This window comes from Zingiber officinale, chromosome 6A (genome assembly GCF_018446385.1).
Source record: "Zingiber officinale cultivar Zhangliang chromosome 6A, Zo_v1.1, whole genome shotgun sequence".
In the NCBI taxonomy this organism is placed as follows: domain Eukaryota; kingdom Viridiplantae; phylum Streptophyta; class Magnoliopsida; order Zingiberales; family Zingiberaceae; genus Zingiber; species Zingiber officinale.
The window spans coordinates 136,582,517-136,599,975 of record NC_055997.1 but is presented as its reverse complement, the minus strand read 5'-3'; the positions used below and the strand labels follow the sequence as shown (position 1 = coordinate 136,599,975).

Sequence of the window (17,459 nt, the reverse complement as noted above, 5' to 3'; positions counted from 1 at the left end):
GATCGCGTAAAGCGCAATCTTGGTCAAAATCAGGGTCCGGGCGCCCGGATTGGCAAAATGTCAACTGCAATTGACTTTTTGTCCGGGACCACTTCTCTGTTAAGTGCCCGTCTCGGTCCGGGTCTTCTGCTCCGGATCCGCTTGATTGGGTGATCTCTGACATCCGGAATAGGGCTCACCCGAACCCATCTTCTGGTCTTCTCGAGCGTGCTTCCCTCCGGCTTCTCGTCCCTCGGAATTGCCGCGTGTCCCTTCTCGTCCACCAGTGTACTCATCCACAGACTTCGTCCCTCGATCGCACCCCGTGTCGACCTTCGCGCTAGCTGCGTCTCTTGCTCCCCGAGCAATCTTCCGCTCTGGCTTTCGTACCTCGGAACCATCGCACGCACTTCCTTCTCGTCCGCCGGTGTACTCTTCCGCAGCGCCTCGTCCCTCGGACGCACCGCGTGCCGTCCTTCTCGCTAGCTGCGTCTTCCGCTCGAGTACCTGTGCTCCTAAGCTCCTGCACACTTAGACACAAGGTTAAATACACACAGGACCTAACTTAACTTGTTGATCACACCAAAACAACCTTGGGGTTCCAACAGGAGTGAGGTAGATACAATGTACTCGTCGAAATTTATCAAGGCCAGGAGGATGGAGAAACTTCCCGGTCGGTCCTCCATGGCCGCTCGGCCCCCCCAGAGGTGGAGGCGGCCTGCTGCGTTATTCTTTTACTTGAGCCTTCTGCTCCTGTTGCTCCACAAGCCTACCTACTCTTGCCTCTATCAGAGCGTCGAGTTTCTCCACGGAGAGCATCACCATGTGTGGTCGTCCAGCTTCATCCATCAACTCCGATCGAATGCAGGAGCGTTCCCACAGACGGCGCCAAATTGATCCTGTCCGAACGCTGACTCAACGGACGCTGGGCACGTGGCGCTCTCCGGTTGCCGACGTGGGTCTTCGACTGGTGGCACGAACCTCCGGCGTACCTGCACAGAAGTCGGGCTGGGAAGGGGTTCCTAGCGGCGACCCTCCGACACTCAAGTCAGGCAAGCAAACAATGAAAAAAGTGGCTCCAAAGGTGTTCCACGCGTACCTCCGGCGAAGTACGAGGCTCTTTATATCGAGCGGTGAAAGAGCTCCTACACGTCCACCGAGGCACATACGTGTCCGTAGCCCATACCTCGGTATGTGTCTGTCAGAAAGCTTACCTGACGCCATACTGCTACAGTCCAAGCACATCTTCGATGGGACAACAGAATACCTCGTTGTCAGACTTGGAGTATGGCCTAGCCATAGGACTTGACATCTGTCATAAGATATTCTGGTCCTCCTCTACCGACCACAGGCCGGGGCGTCCGTCCGGCCGGCGGGAAGGGGCGTCCGTCCGACTGGTGGGACGGGGCGTGCGGCCGGCTGGCTGCTTCTTACACCTGGCCGGACGACACTTACTTCACGTCCGACCTTCTCTCTCCATCGGCATGCTGGGGAGATCTTCGGTAAAATGTTATGTAGGGACTACTAGCAGTATGTTACATTGCCTTCGGACGATCATGACGTCCGCTCGGCCCTTCGTTACTGTTCAATCGAGCGTCGGAGCCCCGATCCTGTCAGGGCGTCTTTTTATTATCGGATGTTCATCGGTCGGCCGGTCGGGAGGCCGACTCATCCTTCTCCGGTCGGCCGGTCGGTCTGCCCTTCTCTCATGAGTCCGGTCGGCTCACCCTTCTCCGATGGACCACCAAGCCCTTTGACTTCCACGTGACGTTGACCCCTCGCTATGGGTTCCCGTGTTCTAACCGTCGGATCACTAGTGGTATCCAAATTAGATTTTCATAGAGTTTTAAAAAGTCATGTGATATTCAAACTTGACTTTTTAAAACTCTATGAAAATCTTTTGGTATCCAAAGTTTCAATAGATGTTCATGGATTCTTTTAGAAATCCTTAGATATAAATTTTAACCAATAAGAGCTCTCTAAAACACTTGGTACAATTTTAAAAATAAAATAAAAAGTCTTCTCCTCATCCTTGAGATTTCTATAGACTTCAAATCACTTTAATTTTTTACAAATAAGTCCTTTCTCTTTCCACTCCTCGATTTTAATTATTTCTTTGATCTTAAAGGCCCTGTCCTTATTCAACCTCTCGGCGGCCTGCATCAACCTCTCAGCATACATTTTATGCGAAGCTGAGAGTCCTCTGAAATGTCGTTCTCCGACGTTATAACGACAAAAGAATGGATAGGAACGGTTGGAACGGAACAACAACCGCTTGCATCCTTTCTCCGGTGGCGGGTTGTAGGCAAAGATTTTTTCTCCGATTGCTCGTGATGGGAAACAATGAGTGTCATCCGGTGAAGCCTGCAGTGTGCCGAAAAGGAGGAAAACAAATAGAAAAATTGTTTGAGGCGGCCGGTGATGCTTCCGTCGACTATTTGTGAGCAAGTTGAAGTCGAAGTCAATTTGGACGGCGACGCTGTGTGTAAAGGGAAGAGAAACTTGAGACAGTAGGTTTTAATATAAAATATATATTAATAAATCAAATTAATTCTCAACTTAATTAATAAATAATTTAATAAAGTCTAATCAAATTCGACCTAGAAACATTTTATAAAATTTATTAAATTTTAAAAATTCCTAAATAAATTTTATATATTTATATTTATTTATTTTAATAATATTATTACTAATCAAATTAATAATATTATTATTAATTTTATTACTAATCAAATTTATCAATTTAATATTTTATTAAAAGTTTGACAAATTAAAGGGTTGACTAATATTTCAGGTCAATTTGGAACAAAATTATAAATAAAAATATTTGAAATTATTATAATATTGTTGGATTTAAAATTATATTATTAAAGTTTTTTTTAAAGTGAGACGATTATCTTCTTTTTGGTTTTAGCCAAAACAATATAAAAGTATAAAAAGTTGGAAAAGTTTTTTATGGACAAGTATGTTATTTATTATTTTATTAAAAAATAAATTTAATTAGGTATTTTAAGTTTTGTTTGAAAATAAATATCGTGTGAGATCATGGTCGTCTACACTTTTCTAAGATTGAAAACTCCCCCTTAAATCCACAAGTTTTCGTGAAATTTACAAATGTCTGTAAAAGTCTTGCAAAAAAGTTTATAGAACTCCATGGAATTCTTTTCACAATTATATGAGATTCTATAAAAGTCAATAAAAATTTATCAACTTTACAAAAATTTATCATTAAAAAAAAATCAATGAAAGTTATTCAATCTCTTGATTGAATACATTCTTATAAACTTTAGATGTATGATTAACCGCTAAAGTCTTGATTGATGCATCAAAGACCCAGGAGTATGCATTTCATTTGCTTACATAGCAAAAGGCAACTCATCCACTCCAAGTACCTGGTAACTCATCCACTCCAAGTACCTTTCACTGTCTGTTTCACAGTGAGATGAAGAAGTCATCGAATGACCTCTTTAAATGTGAAAAAATTTAATTCATAAGAGATTATTTTCTAGATATTTAATCTCTATTCGTATATATTAACTTAATTATATCTATAGAATTAATCATCTCAAAATTAATTCACATAATCTCAAATATCGTTTGCTAATTAAAAAAAATTAATAATAAAAAAATGACCCCATCTAATTTGCCGAGCAGTGACGCGTTCTGGTGATTGACGGTACTAGAAATGTAATCTCATTGAATGATTTTGAATTGAACGAATAATAAAAATGAAATTTTATTAAAATATATATACATTTTTCGAAAAAGACAACTCATCCCACAGGGGACTCGAAAGGTACAAAGCCTTCCCCTGCCTCCACCGTCCATTATTGTAAACGAAGGCCAATTACCCTCTATTTTATCTCTCGTCGTGTCGCTGGTACAAATCGGACACGACAAACCTCACCCAGCCCCCGTCGATATATTTCCCCTTCTCCTCCAAATGCACGGCGCCCTCTCATGGCGACCGTCATTTCGTCCTCCGTGTTTTCTCCCACCAACTTCCTTTCTTTCCCTCTGTCCCAGAGATCTTTGGAACTCAATCCGCACCCTGCTCGCAGAAACCTCTGCTGCTCAGGAAAGAAATACAGGTACTTTGGAGCCTTCCGTCTTTTGTTAGCTTTTCTCGCTAAAGGATGAAGTTTCGATCACTGTCTATGTCTATGTTGTAGCAGCAAGGGAAGGGCGGCGAAGAGCGACGAGGAGTTGTGCGATGAGCTGCGGGAGTTCATAGAGTCCATGGGGCTTCCGGAAGATCACTTACCTTCAATATCGGAGCTTCGTGATAATGGGAGGTTTGTTAAACACCGTAGTCTGCTCCTCCCTTGTTATTTGTTGTCAGTCGATACTTTCTCCTGTTGTTAAATTATGGCATTGCTTACATTAACATGTGTGCTGCTTGAACCCATCCAAATACGGAGATTTGTCACTAACATATCATTGTTGCTGATTAATTGAATTTTGACTTGTGCGGTTTGTCTTAATCTGATTTGTAGCCTTTGAGATAGACCATTTGGCTTGATAAATAAGATTCAGCCGAATTTTATGGAATCCAACCGTCCATGGTTGGTCCGCTTGATTCTCAGTCAGACTTGGGGAGCTGAGTTTTGGAGTCTCATATGTACTGGTATGATAAAATCATTACCCTGCTATGATCATGTCATTCAAATTAGAATTAAAATGAAACTCCACAAGAACCTGATGTTGTACAAGTCCAAAACTCCTACGCTTGAAAGGGAGGTATGCACTAACCTATTTTCCTCTTTTATTCCATGATTATGATTTACTTATTGCCTTAAGAAAAGGAATAAAAGAGTGCATTAAACATCTAAGATATCCATTGGCCAACTTAGTATGTTTTTCGTAATTTTCTCCATCTCACCGAAGTTTCTTAGCCAACTTAAATGCTATCCCAATTTCTAATACCTTTTTTGAGGCTTTATCTAATGGAAAGCGGAGAGAAGCTATGATAGTAGAGATGGAGGCACTCAAGAAGACTAAAGAATAAAACATAGGAAATCATGGAGCAGCCATAAAATTAAAGAGTAGTGGGATAGAAATGGATGTTTGCGTGAAGTACATATTAGACATGCATTAGAGAGATACAAGGCGAGGTTAGTTGTTAGTGGCCACACACAAACCACGTAATGGACTATCAAGAGACATTTGCGCCAGTAGATAAGATGAATAAAGGGAGGGTTCTATTGCCTTTAACCATAAATTGGGATCAACAACAATTTGATGTGAAAAATACCTTCATGATGACTTAGAGGAAGAGATATATATCGAGATTCCATTAGGCTTTGGAGGAGAGATCTAATGGAACAAGGTTTGCAAAATGAAAAGACATTATATGGACTCAAGTAGTCTCTGAGAGCTTAGTTTGGTAGGTGTACAAAGGTGGCGCTCAATCTCGGGTATAAGCAACGTCAAAGTGATCATACATTATCCATTAAACAAGGCTCCAGGGAAGAGCAGTTTTGGTGTATGTTGATGACATAGCTGTTACTGGAACGATAAGAAAGAAAAGGAGGCCTTAAGAAACTGGTTGGCAAAGGGATTTGAGATAAGACTTAGGAAGGTTGAAATAGAAGTAACTCGATCTCGACAAGGCATCTTCATTCCCAACAAAAGTATGTAGCTGACCTCTTGAAGGAAATTAACATGTCAACGTGCTTCAACTCTGATTGATCCCAATCACAAACTTGGAGAGGTCAACGATAATAAGGAAATAGATAAGGAAAGGTTCTAGAAATTGGTATATTTGGCACACACTCAGTCGAACATTGCCTATGCTATGAGCATGATAAGTCAGTTCATGCACAACCACAAAGTTCATTTACAAGCTATAAACTGGATATTCCATTACTTGAAAGCTAATCCCCAAAAAGGAATTAATTCAAGAAAAGTGAGGGGTTGATCTTTGAAGCTTACACTATGTAAATACATAGGATCTCCAGTTGATAGATATTCTGCTTACTATACATTCTCAGGTGGTAATGTGGTCACATGGAAGAGTAAGAAACAAAATGTGGTTGCTCAGTCAAATACAAAAGTAGAGTTCAAGGCTATGACTCAAGGTGTGTGTGAGCTATTGTGGTTGAAGATCATCCTCCAAGATCTCAAGATAAAGTAGGAGCAACCTATGAGACTATACTGCGATCACAAGTCAACCATTGATATTGCTCATAATCTGGTATAGCAAGATAGGACAAAGTATATCGCGATCGATAGACACTTTATAAAGTAAGTTACACAACAAGTTGATTTGTACTCCCTATGTCTTTATAAAGGAGCAATTTGCGGATGTGCTTACAAAGTGACTTAATGGTCATGATTTCTCGATGATTATATCCAAATTGGGAATGTGAATATTTGTTCACCAACTTGAGGGGGAGTGTTGAAAAGATGCTAACTACTTTAGGAAAAGGATAATTAGTTGTGGTAGGAATAGAATATTTTAGTTCTATTTGTTCTTTTTTTTTTGGGTTTTGTACATAGCCAATGTACAATGTATACATATTTATTATTGTGCATAATGAAAAAAGTGAGGGAATTTCATTCCACTAACATGCAGATTGTTTTTTGTTGATTTGTGTTGTGAAGTTGGTCTCACAAAAACATGGCACTGATCAACTTTGAACAAGGGTTATATTATTCATTAACAGCAGACAGTGTCCTATCTGATTAAATGAGTGAGTGTAATTTAATCCAAACTCTGAAGTCCTCTAAACATGACAATAATAGCCCATCACTCCTACATAAGCTATAATTCATTAATATTTTAATGTATTTATAATTCAAATTTCAGAATAGCTTAAACAGGAAGAACGGACATGCTTCTACTATCCTAACACAAATTCAGTTTTGTCCAACTTAAATTATTTACAGTCTTAACAGATAAAGTAGATATGGATTAATTGTCCACTAATGTTAATGCTAGTTAGGTTATTTCTATTGCCACCTTACATATGAGTACCGCTCTATTCTTTCCTAAGAAGCTTGTAGAAGAGAGGTTTAACTTGATGGTTTCTGGTTCCTCGCAATTCCCACAGGAAGGATCTTGCAAATATTGTGAGGCGGAGAGGATATAAGGCAATTACAGAGCTTCTCCTAAATTCTAATAGCGTAAACCATTTTGATAAAACTTCTGAAGGAAATAAAGATGGTATGTTTTTGGATTCATTTCAATCTGAAGGTTTGCAAATATTTTCAGAGTTCACTTTGGTTCTTCATATATTTGTAACACTGATGTGATATCCGAAACTTAGGATGAAAAGAGAGAATCATAAATGTGTCTCCTGATCCTGAGTTATTGTATCATTAGGCAACCATTCACTGTTGGATATGGTTAAATCAAGTGGTGTAATACTAGTTGAAAGTCATCTCCCACGATGTGAAGATTCAGAGTCTTCAGAAGATTCAAAGTCATCTCCTAAATTCTAATAGCAGTAAAGCATTTACAAACTCTAGAATTAGATACAGTAGAAGGTAATTATATAAGGTAATTTACTTTTTGTTTCCAAGTATAACTATATGAAAAAACATTGTAGTCATTAAGAAAATAAACAATAATATATATATTTTCACTAAGATTACAATAAAAAAAATACTATTATAATATTAACATCTAGGATATTTATATAACTGTTAGTATCATGAAGTTCACAATTTGTATCATATGATCGTTACAATTCATATGTAAAATATATGATGTTACATATAAATTGGAATTTAAAAGAATTACTATAGTTTGGTTTGATCCAATGCAAATTGATATGCATTTTATTTTGGGTGTTTCTACATAAAAAAATCATTAAAAGTTAAATTCAACCAATTATTTAAGAGTAATTTAGCCTAAACTGAATGAATTAGAACCTAAGTAATTATACAAGAAGAAAAAAAGAATAAATCTTATCTTATATCATGGAAAAATAAAGGTTGAAGAGAGTACAATAAAGGTCAACAATGACATTGGAAAAACAAAATTATCATGTGGCGACAAAGTTGTTGATAGACGGAGGCAGATTTAATATCTAACAACAAAAAAGAAGAACAAGTTTTGGCATGTCAATACACAAAATCATGACGATGAAATTGATGATAACTTAGAAGTCATGCCATGTCAAAATCATCTTGCTTTCCCCTCTTCACTTTGTATGGCCATTGCTTACCTCTCTCTCTTCAGCTGTGTGAATGCTACTGGTGTTGGGACATTAGTTTTGAAATATCAACATTTAACCTACACCAGATACTAGAACCAGAATGAAACAAATATTAACTCAACATAATTTATAAAAGATGATAAATTAGAAGGATAAACCTTTGATTCTGTATCCACAATCTCTTTAGATCTAATGAATATACATGGAGCCAATAGTTGCTAGAAAAATCAAAATCCTGGCAGTGCAAAAATGTTGCTCTCCTAAGGAGTGTTTTCTGTTCCATACATGTCGGTTTGGCAGAAACCAACACCTTATGGATACGACTGGATCCCCTTTGTGGACATGACCATGAGGAGTGCGATACAGATTTCAAGTCCTGTTTCGAGCAGCACATAGTATAATCAAGTCTGTTTGCGGCACAGAATTGTTGCATATGACTTCTTCAGGCTGCGTAGCAGCAGGAAGGCATGGGCAGCAGATGTATGGAAGCCTTACATTATGCCGAAGTACCAGTTCGTCGTGTGATAGCTTGCGGCAAAGTGCGCACCAAGGACAGTCATATGTAGATTGCAAGACCTGTCTACTGTGCTAGCGGGCAGATGAGATGGCGGACCGCCTTTTCTTCATGTGTTCCATCATTAAACCTCTATGGGACATGGCTCAAAGTTGGCTTCACATTGGGACAGCGACTGCCTTGTTGGAGACGTTGCAACAACGATATCATGGAGGGAGCATGCTCAACAAAACCCATCACTTGGGTGTATCTTGTATGATCTATTTGATTTGGCAAACCTGAAATTGATGTCAATATGAAGGGGATATGCCAAACATTGAGAGGATGTTTAGAAAGGTTCAAACACATGTCTTCAGATTTTTGAGTGTTCCTCATGTAAGTCCTTCATCAACTTTAATACAATTTGCCTTTATCCAAAAAAATTATAAATATGATTTTAACACGAGAATAATGAAAGAGATAATAATATCAACCCAAGAAACAAATGAGACTTTTCTAAGTATCCATGATGCCTCCCTTTTAATCACTAGTCATTATTCCTTTCTCCTATTTCCATCTCTTCTCTGATCCTTTTCCTTCTCTATTTTATACCTTTCTTTCTTTCCACTGAGAGTAACCTTTTACAGAGCTTGGTCAAATAGAACTAATTTTACCTTTTAAATATAACTAATTGAATGTATTGAAATTTGGTGAATTTGGAACACTAATTCAAGTTAACAGAAATATCAATTATACTTTTAAATTTTGATCCACCTAATTAAAGATAGTATGGCTTTGGATAATTAAATATAAATATTTATTTTAAGTTTCAGTAACAATTGCAACTTTAAGTCTACAACGAGAATTAAGTTTACAATAATTTCTCTATGTTATAAGCATTTGGCAAATGAAACTTTCCTTTCCTCAGTTTGAACTGAAATAAATTTATAAACTGAAAAAGGGTCAAACAGTATGGTGGAGTTGACATCACATATTGATTAATTTTAAATTTGGAGATTAGTTCGAGTTTGATTTTATATTTGGAAACTGATTGCTCCTTATCAACTTTTGAAATATTGTAAGTTTACACTAAAAGATTCTTTTTTTTTTTTTTTTTAGCAATATGAACATAGAAAAAATGTCTTTGTTGTTATGGTCCTATAACCCTTGTCGTTCCTAGTCCTATTCTGACAATTGGCAATCTAAAGTCCATTCGAGTTAGACCTCTGTAATTGTTCCAGGAGAATGGCAGTTATTACAAGTACGATAACTATGACAGGATTTGCAACTCTGTCCTTTGTCGCAAATGAGTTGCAATGCAAGTGTCTGAGTTGACAACCAGCATCTATGCTTTGAGGAAACTACCTAAAGGCCATGCAACTGTAAGATGGAATTCATGACTTACTTTTGTTAGATGGATGACACCTCCTGATGTTGTCAAATCTGTGCTCATCCTATCTCTCACCTACATGATTATTAATCAAGCGCACCTTGATGTTGCTTTAACCTAAAAGGAGAAAAAAGCACCTTGATGCATGTACATTCAACACAAGATGCTGGTAGGCCACTCTTGATTGGTTCCACTTCTAATGTATCTACCTAAATGCAGTTTTGTGAGACCTACTGTTGTTTGATGGTGTTGACGATCTAGAAGCATAGACCTAACATTAATCTCTCTCTCATACATCGTAGGCTAGTCAAAGAAATATTGGGAGTGTATCCTGCATTAAAAAAAACATCAGAAGATGTGTGATTGATACCTTGACTAGGCAAGAAGGGAAAGATGAGAAGGAACTTTTCTCTCTCAGTAGAAAAGTGACGTGCATGAGGTGGTCAAGCACTATTCCATCGCAATGTTAGCATTTATATTTTTTTAGGTTGATGAAGAAAATGGTAGAAAGAAGTTGAAGAGAATTATGTGATCCAGGTAACAAAGAAAATTGGTTCCAAATTTAAGAGCATTGTTCTAAATTTAAGATGATATAGAATTTGGATTTTAAATTATGATGTACATGATAAAATAAGAAATGAAATAGGTATTATTGTAGATAGTTTGCCAAAGGATAAAGTAGTAGGAGTAGTTAGAAAGAGTGATAGAGTTATAACTCTCAAAATATTAGTGGTGAAAGAAACTATTAATATAATTAGCTTATATGCACCTCAAGTAAGATTAGATGAGCACTATAAATCTAGGTTTTGGGACAACCTAGATGAGGTATTACAAAACATTCCGCCAATCAAAGTGCTTTAATACGAGGAGATCTAAATGAGTATGTAGGAGTGAAAAATAAAGAATATGATAGGATGCACGAGGGTTATGAGTTTGGAACAAGAAACGAAGATGGGAAAACTATATTAAATTTTGCGATAGCATATGACTTTATATTAGCTAATATATTTTTCAAAAAAAAGAGAATGTCACATTTAAAAGTGAGAATACTAAGTTGCAAATTGACTTTCTCATGGTTAGAAAGAATGATAGAAAGATTTATAAAGATTGTAAGGTTATTCAAGAAAATTTAACTACTCAATATAGATTAGTAGTGTTGGATGTATGTTTCAAGTATAATATCAATAGAAGGAAAATGTGAACGACTCTTAGAATTAAGTGGTGGATGTTAAAGGATGGGAAGCAAAACATATTTAAGGGGAGGATAAGAGTACAAGTATTAGGAGAAAGACATGACGACTTGAATTCTACAGGGGCTTAAAGGGAGTGTACCACCACATAAAAAATCTTGGGGGTGGAATGAGAAAGTAAAGGAGAAAGTGAAGAAAAAATAACCACCTATAAAATATTATACACTTAAAAAAGTATATAATAGCCAAGAAAGAGACTAAGAAAATAATGAATGAAGCTAAATATGAAACTTTTGAATGCTTATATTGAAATTAGATACAAAAGAAGAGAAAGAGAATACTAAAGCGAGAGTGAGTAAGACAAAAGATCTTATCAAAATAAGATGTATTAAAAATGAAAGCGATAGGATAATATTAAATGATGAAATAAAAGTGTGATGGAAGATGTATTTTCATAACTTTTTAATGAAAGTTTAAGTGATCAACTTAACTTAGGTAGTTTAAATAGGTCAAATGAGTATAGAAATTTAAGTTTTATCATAGAATTCAAACTTTAGAAGTAAAAGATATTGAATGACTTATAAAGTTATTTAATCTCATATTAAAAATGAAAAAAATTTATGATTTGAGAGGGTAATTACTTTAGTTCCTTTATATAAGAACAAAGGAGACGTATAAAATTAGCAAACTATAAGAGTATTAAATTAATGAGTATATCATGAAACTTTGAGAAAGAGTAATAGAAAAAAAATAAGGAAAGAGATCACGATGATTGAAAATTAATTTGGATTTATATCTAAAAGGTCAATAATAAAAGTTATACATCTCCTCATATAATTAATTGAAAAGTATCATGAAGAGAACGAAGACTTATATATGATATTTGTCGACCTAAAAAAAAACTTATGATAGAATCTCAAGGGAAATTATATGAATAATTCTATAAAAAAGAGGTGTTAACATAACGTATATTGATATGAGGATATAATGACAAGAGTAGACCAACCCAAGCCCGTGGTGGGTTGATTCGCACGGGTCCCGGGCCTAGGCTGGTCAACCCGCGATGGGCTTGGGTTGATAAAATTCCAACCCAACCTGCTTAAATTGTTTGATGGAGCGGGCCAACTTGACGATCGAACCCAAATTGACGGCTCTAGACAAGAGTGAAGACTCCAAGCAGATAACCAAAGTCAGTATTCTAAATGGTGGTCGAGGCGGCCGCCTAGGTGCCGCCTAGGCGGTAGGCGGGCATCAATCGCACCGCCTTATGCTGAGGTGATGCTGTAGGTGGTAATTTACCTTTTTCCGCCACTGCTATATCTGAAGTCGCCGCTGCTACAGTTTCGCCATCGCGACACGTCCGAATGCATGGCTTGGGCCCGACGATGAGTTCGGATGGGTCACACGAGCCGTTTGGGCCTTGCAACGCATTCGTACACGTCGTGCAAGCCAAGACTTGTTGCCTGAGCTCGGTGACTGGAGGCGTCATCCGGACCCAATGATAGGCCTCGACACGTTGCTCAGGCCTAGTGACGTGTCCTAAATCATCGCGTTGTCCCGGCGATGTGTCAAACTCGTTGCCCGACTGAAACTCGGTATACGGGTAAATTGTAAGTTAGGATTTAATTAAATTATTTTATGTTAATAATTTTAATCCACTCTTAACTATGATTGGGATAATTTAAATAGATTTAATTAAAACCTAATAAAATTATCCTATTAATTTAATATATATATATATATATATATTTATTTATTTATATTTATTATTTTTAAATATTTAGATTAAATATTTAATTTTTAATTAATGTATTTGATTAAAAGTAAATATTATAAAGAATAATGATTATTTTTAATATTATGTAAAAAAATAAATAATATTCAACCGCCTAGGCACTGCCTAGTCACCGCTTAGGTGGTAGGCGGTCACTGACCGCCCCGCCATCGTCTACTGCCATTTACAATACTGACTGAAGCATTTCTCATACAGATAGAGTTATATTAAGGATAAACTATAAGTCCCTATCTTTTTATACTAATCATGGACAAACTTAGTCAACACATCTAAGATACGGTATCGTGTTGCACATTGCTTGCAACATATATTATTTTAGTAGATGAGATACATGATGGAGAAAATACTAAGCTCGAATCTTGGCAGAAAATGTTAGAAGTGAAAAGTTTTAACTTAGGAGAGTAAAGACAAAATATATGGAATTTAAGTTTAGTAATATCAGACGTAATGAGATAATTGTTAAGATAGGAGATGATAAATTATTTGTAAGAGTTCTAAGTATTTATGATCATTTTTACAAAATGATAGAGGAATTGAGAGATGCTTACGTAGAATACAAGTAAGATGATTGAAATGAAGGAGAGAACCATATGTTTTTGTGATTTTAAAGTACCTCTAAAACTTGAAGAAAAGTATTATAAAATAATGGTTAGACCTGCTATATTATATGAAACTGAATATTAGTCTATGACTAAAGCACATGAGCAGAAGATGAAAGTTATAGAGATTAGGATGTTAAAGGAAATGTGGACATACAAGGATGGACAGATAAGAAATGAAACTATTAGAGAGAAAGTCAGGGTTGGATTTATTAAGGGAAACTTCGGTAGACACGTTTATGATGGTATGGACACATTTATGATGGAGGAATTTGAGAGACATCTTACATAGAATACAAGTAGGATGATTGAAATGGAGGAGAGCGTCAGATGTTTTTTGTGATCGTAAATCTTTACCTCTAAAACTTGAAGGAAAGTTTTATAAAATGACGGTTAGACCTGCTATGTTATGTGAAGCTGAATATTAATCTTTGACTTGAGCACAACAGAAGATGAGAGTTGTAGAGATGAGAATGTTAAGGTGGATGTGCGAACATACAAGGATGGACAAGATAAGAAATGAAACTATCAGATAGAAAGTCGGGATTACACCTAGCGAGGAAAACTTTGGGAGCCATGTTTATGATGGTATGAACACGTACTTAGGTGACCAACAAGTGCTTAGACAATGTGAAACTATGACAAATGTGCATATTAAATGAGGAAGAGGAAGACAAAAAAAGACTTAATAATAAAATAAAATAAAATATATTTAAATATAAAAGATGATATATTAGGGGATAGAGCTCAATGATGTAAAAGGATTCATATAGCCGACCCCACCTAGTGGGATAAAACTTGATTGTTGTCGTTGAATTGCTAGCTTTACAAGATGAGTAATTGTGGTTTCAAACTTCCTTTTGTGCTGGTTGGCATAAGACAACTCAACAAGGCCCTGAAAAGCACTTCGTCTTGGTCCTCCATGAGTGACGAAGTAGAATAGGGTTCCCATGCTATAAGATTTATTCTTTCTCCATTTTGTCCACCTTCTCTACATCATACTCCTCTGCTTCCTTGGAGTGACCAGCACCTGACCACAACGGAATCATATTGGTCTGAAACAGTATCGTTCTTATCTTGGGCTGAAACTCCAAATCAGTTCAAGACCTTTTAAACTATGCTCATGCTAGTGTTGCTCACCAATGACCTTATTACACTTAAGTTTATTTGCTATTGTAAACTCTCATTTACTTTTACTTGCTGGAGTAGTTTCAGGGTTCTTTGCCCGCATACATTGAGAACAGTGCAAGGACATTGGAAACATCACTTCCACTCTTTCATTCGGCATCCATTTGTTGATGGAGTTTGATTGAAAGCCTAAAATAATTTGGCGGTATAGATAAATTAGTTGTTTGAAATGATGCAAAATCTATGCTCACTACAAGCTTTAACTTTTGCCAAAATCCACATTAGGTACATAATGTACATGTATAATTTTGTCTCAGCTTTTAGATTAGAAATCAAAAGCTTACTAGTTCTGCTTGTTTAGACTTAATATGGCAGATATAATACAATCATCAATTAATGAACTCTTATTTGCTAAATGATTCCTCAGGCAAAGGCTGTGCTTTTAATAGGGATTTTCCTTCAGAGGTTGTTCCTTGTTATCTATATGCTCATATACCGGTAGTGCAGTATCCATCCAATTGTGTAATTGCTCTATTGTGTCCTTTAGGCTATTGAAGGGGACAATTTGAATGACATTAATCATCTGAAGAGCTTGCTGGTAAAATATTAGCCTGCTTCCTGCTTATCCTTTTGTTGTGTTATTATCATTACTCCATACTTGTATTTGTCTTAGTGCCAAAAGGAGACGGAACTCTCCCAATTAAAGAAGCAAATTGAAGATGAAAAGGTACTAATGATTTTTTCTTTAGATAATTACAAACTGATGCTTCTTCTAGATAATAGTTTCAACATTCTTCAGGGAGTCTCATATTTGCCTAATTATTTAAAGTTGGGTGTTATTTACAGCCAAACATTCTGAAATTCATTGCTTTATAACCCTATCAATGTGAATTATAAATTCTTTAGGTATGATAAACTTCTCAACAGAGTATGCATTAAGTGTTTAAAGATAAAGTTGTACAATAAACACATGGCACTTGAATGAGATAACTACAAACATAATTAACTCAATGAAGTAGTTAAGCTAAGAAAACAAGTGTCATTCCCCATGCCTAATGATTGCGGGAAGGCCTCAATCATTATTTTTTTGAAAAAAATTAATAAGTTAGTAGTTAATAACTGCACTGCATCAAATCAATAAAATAATAAGAAATATAATTACTCAACATAATAAGTAGTATATTGTATTGGATTTGCCTAAACTTGCTCAGTTTTGCTTCAGAGAGTGGCTATGCTTTGTTTTGGGTATGACAAATGGCACATCCAAACCGAATTGAAACACACTCTTTAATCTATAAAAGATATACTGATAATAATTTCTTTTTCCTCAGTTTGCATTAGTTAATTTGCGAGCTCGCGTGAAAGCTGAGCTTGGTGATATACAATGTTCGATAGCTGACAAAGATGCAGAACTTCGTGCTGCCCAGGAATACTTAAATGGCCTAAAAGAGGTATGCATGCTGTTTGATTATGTATCCTTGTCGCATGTCCATTTTTTTTTTTTGCCGATTGAGCTTAAATATATCATGGAAACGACTAACTTGTCATACCTTTGCCTTGCACATTATATGGTCTTTTAAACATATACAAGGTTCCAACATTAGCCAGATAAGATCAAATAATTGCTCATTCATCTTACTTGTAACAAATTACACCGACGAAGGGAAGATCTAACTCCAAAACTTTTAACTGCCAAATGCTGCTATAGAGGACTATCCAATATCTATGCTCAAACTGTTACTATATTCACTATTTTCTTACAAATTTTATATGAAGTGGTAGCAAGTCATGATTTTGTTGAATAGGTACATATTAATTATAGGACAAATGGTCAAGTAGTAGAAGTTGCTGGTAGCTTCAATGGTTGGCAGCATAAGGTCAGGATGGATTTGGATCATTCATCTGAATGCATAGATTCACCTGATTCCAGGTTTGTAGTGGATAGTTATTCAATTTACTTGTATTCATGCTGATAGTTGATCTGTATTAAGCCCTTGATCTTGGACATCTTATCAGTTTAGATTTGTTTATTGTCGCTGGAGTATGTTTTTCAGAAATCATGATCAATAGCTTTTGATTTTCCATTTTGGCTATTAGGAACTAAAGTGCAATATCATATTACCTTTGCTTTGTTGTCTCCCTTTAGATTTTCATCAAGTATCTGTAGGCCATATGAAGATTCATTGTTAGTATTGTTGATTGATTTATCTTTGTATTATCCTGAACAATATTAGTGACTTTATTTTAATTCAATATCCATCAAGGAAGCACACATCTTATTGTGTTAGAAATCTTGTTGATCCTTTCATTGACTATTTTTTCTTTGATACATAATGGTGTAGAATATTTTAAATTGTTATAGAAGCATTGCATTGGTGTTGGCTGAGAGAATCTCTGATGAAGTGGTAGGTTTACCTTTGAATCCTCATGACAATAAATTTTTTAAAACCAAGTTATCTTACCTTTTATATAGTTGATTTTTGTACAAATATCATTCATGTCTATAGTGTCAGTCCAGGCCAACCAGTTTGATAGGTTTAATGTCAAGAGTGTTAGGTATAAAAAGTGTACGTAGGTAGAAAGTAAAACTATATTATTACATAGAGTTCATCTGAATGAAAATTCATGTAACTGACAGCTGAGCACTAGTTAGGCTCTGACTTTTTTTATATATGCTACTAAGTCTAAGTGGAACTTCAATAATGATTTAATTTGAGAGC

At 36.2% G+C, this 17,459-nt stretch overlaps 1 protein-coding gene across 14 annotated transcripts in view; it reads left to right on the top strand.

The window, feature by feature from the left end:
* The first annotated feature begins 3,814 nt into the window (after positions 1-3,814).
* The window catches only part of LOC121998259 (protein PTST homolog 3, chloroplastic-like), a 44,114-nt gene continuing 30,469 nt past the window's right edge, over positions 3,815-17,459 (top strand). For 10 of the 14 annotated variants that reach the window (XR_006116461.1, XR_006116462.1, XR_006116463.1 and 7 more), the window contains exons 1-8: positions 3,815-4,070; positions 4,152-4,274; positions 7,035-7,147; positions 15,167-15,204; positions 15,287-15,337; positions 15,413-15,466; positions 16,071-16,190; positions 16,545-16,669. Coding sequence is in view for 10 of the 14 variants with exons in the window: in XM_042553080.1 (XP_042409014.1) it covers positions 3,940-4,070; positions 4,152-4,274; positions 7,035-7,147; positions 15,167-15,204; positions 15,287-15,337; positions 15,413-15,466; positions 16,071-16,190; positions 16,545-16,669 (755 nt within the window). In the remaining 4 variants the exon portion in view is untranslated. The remainder of the gene's footprint in view (positions 4,071-4,151; positions 4,275-7,034; positions 7,148-15,166; positions 15,205-15,286; positions 15,338-15,412; positions 15,467-16,070; positions 16,191-16,544; positions 16,670-17,459) is intronic. The other 4 variants (XM_042553079.1, XM_042553081.1, XM_042553086.1 and 1 more) reach the window with 4 other exon arrangements.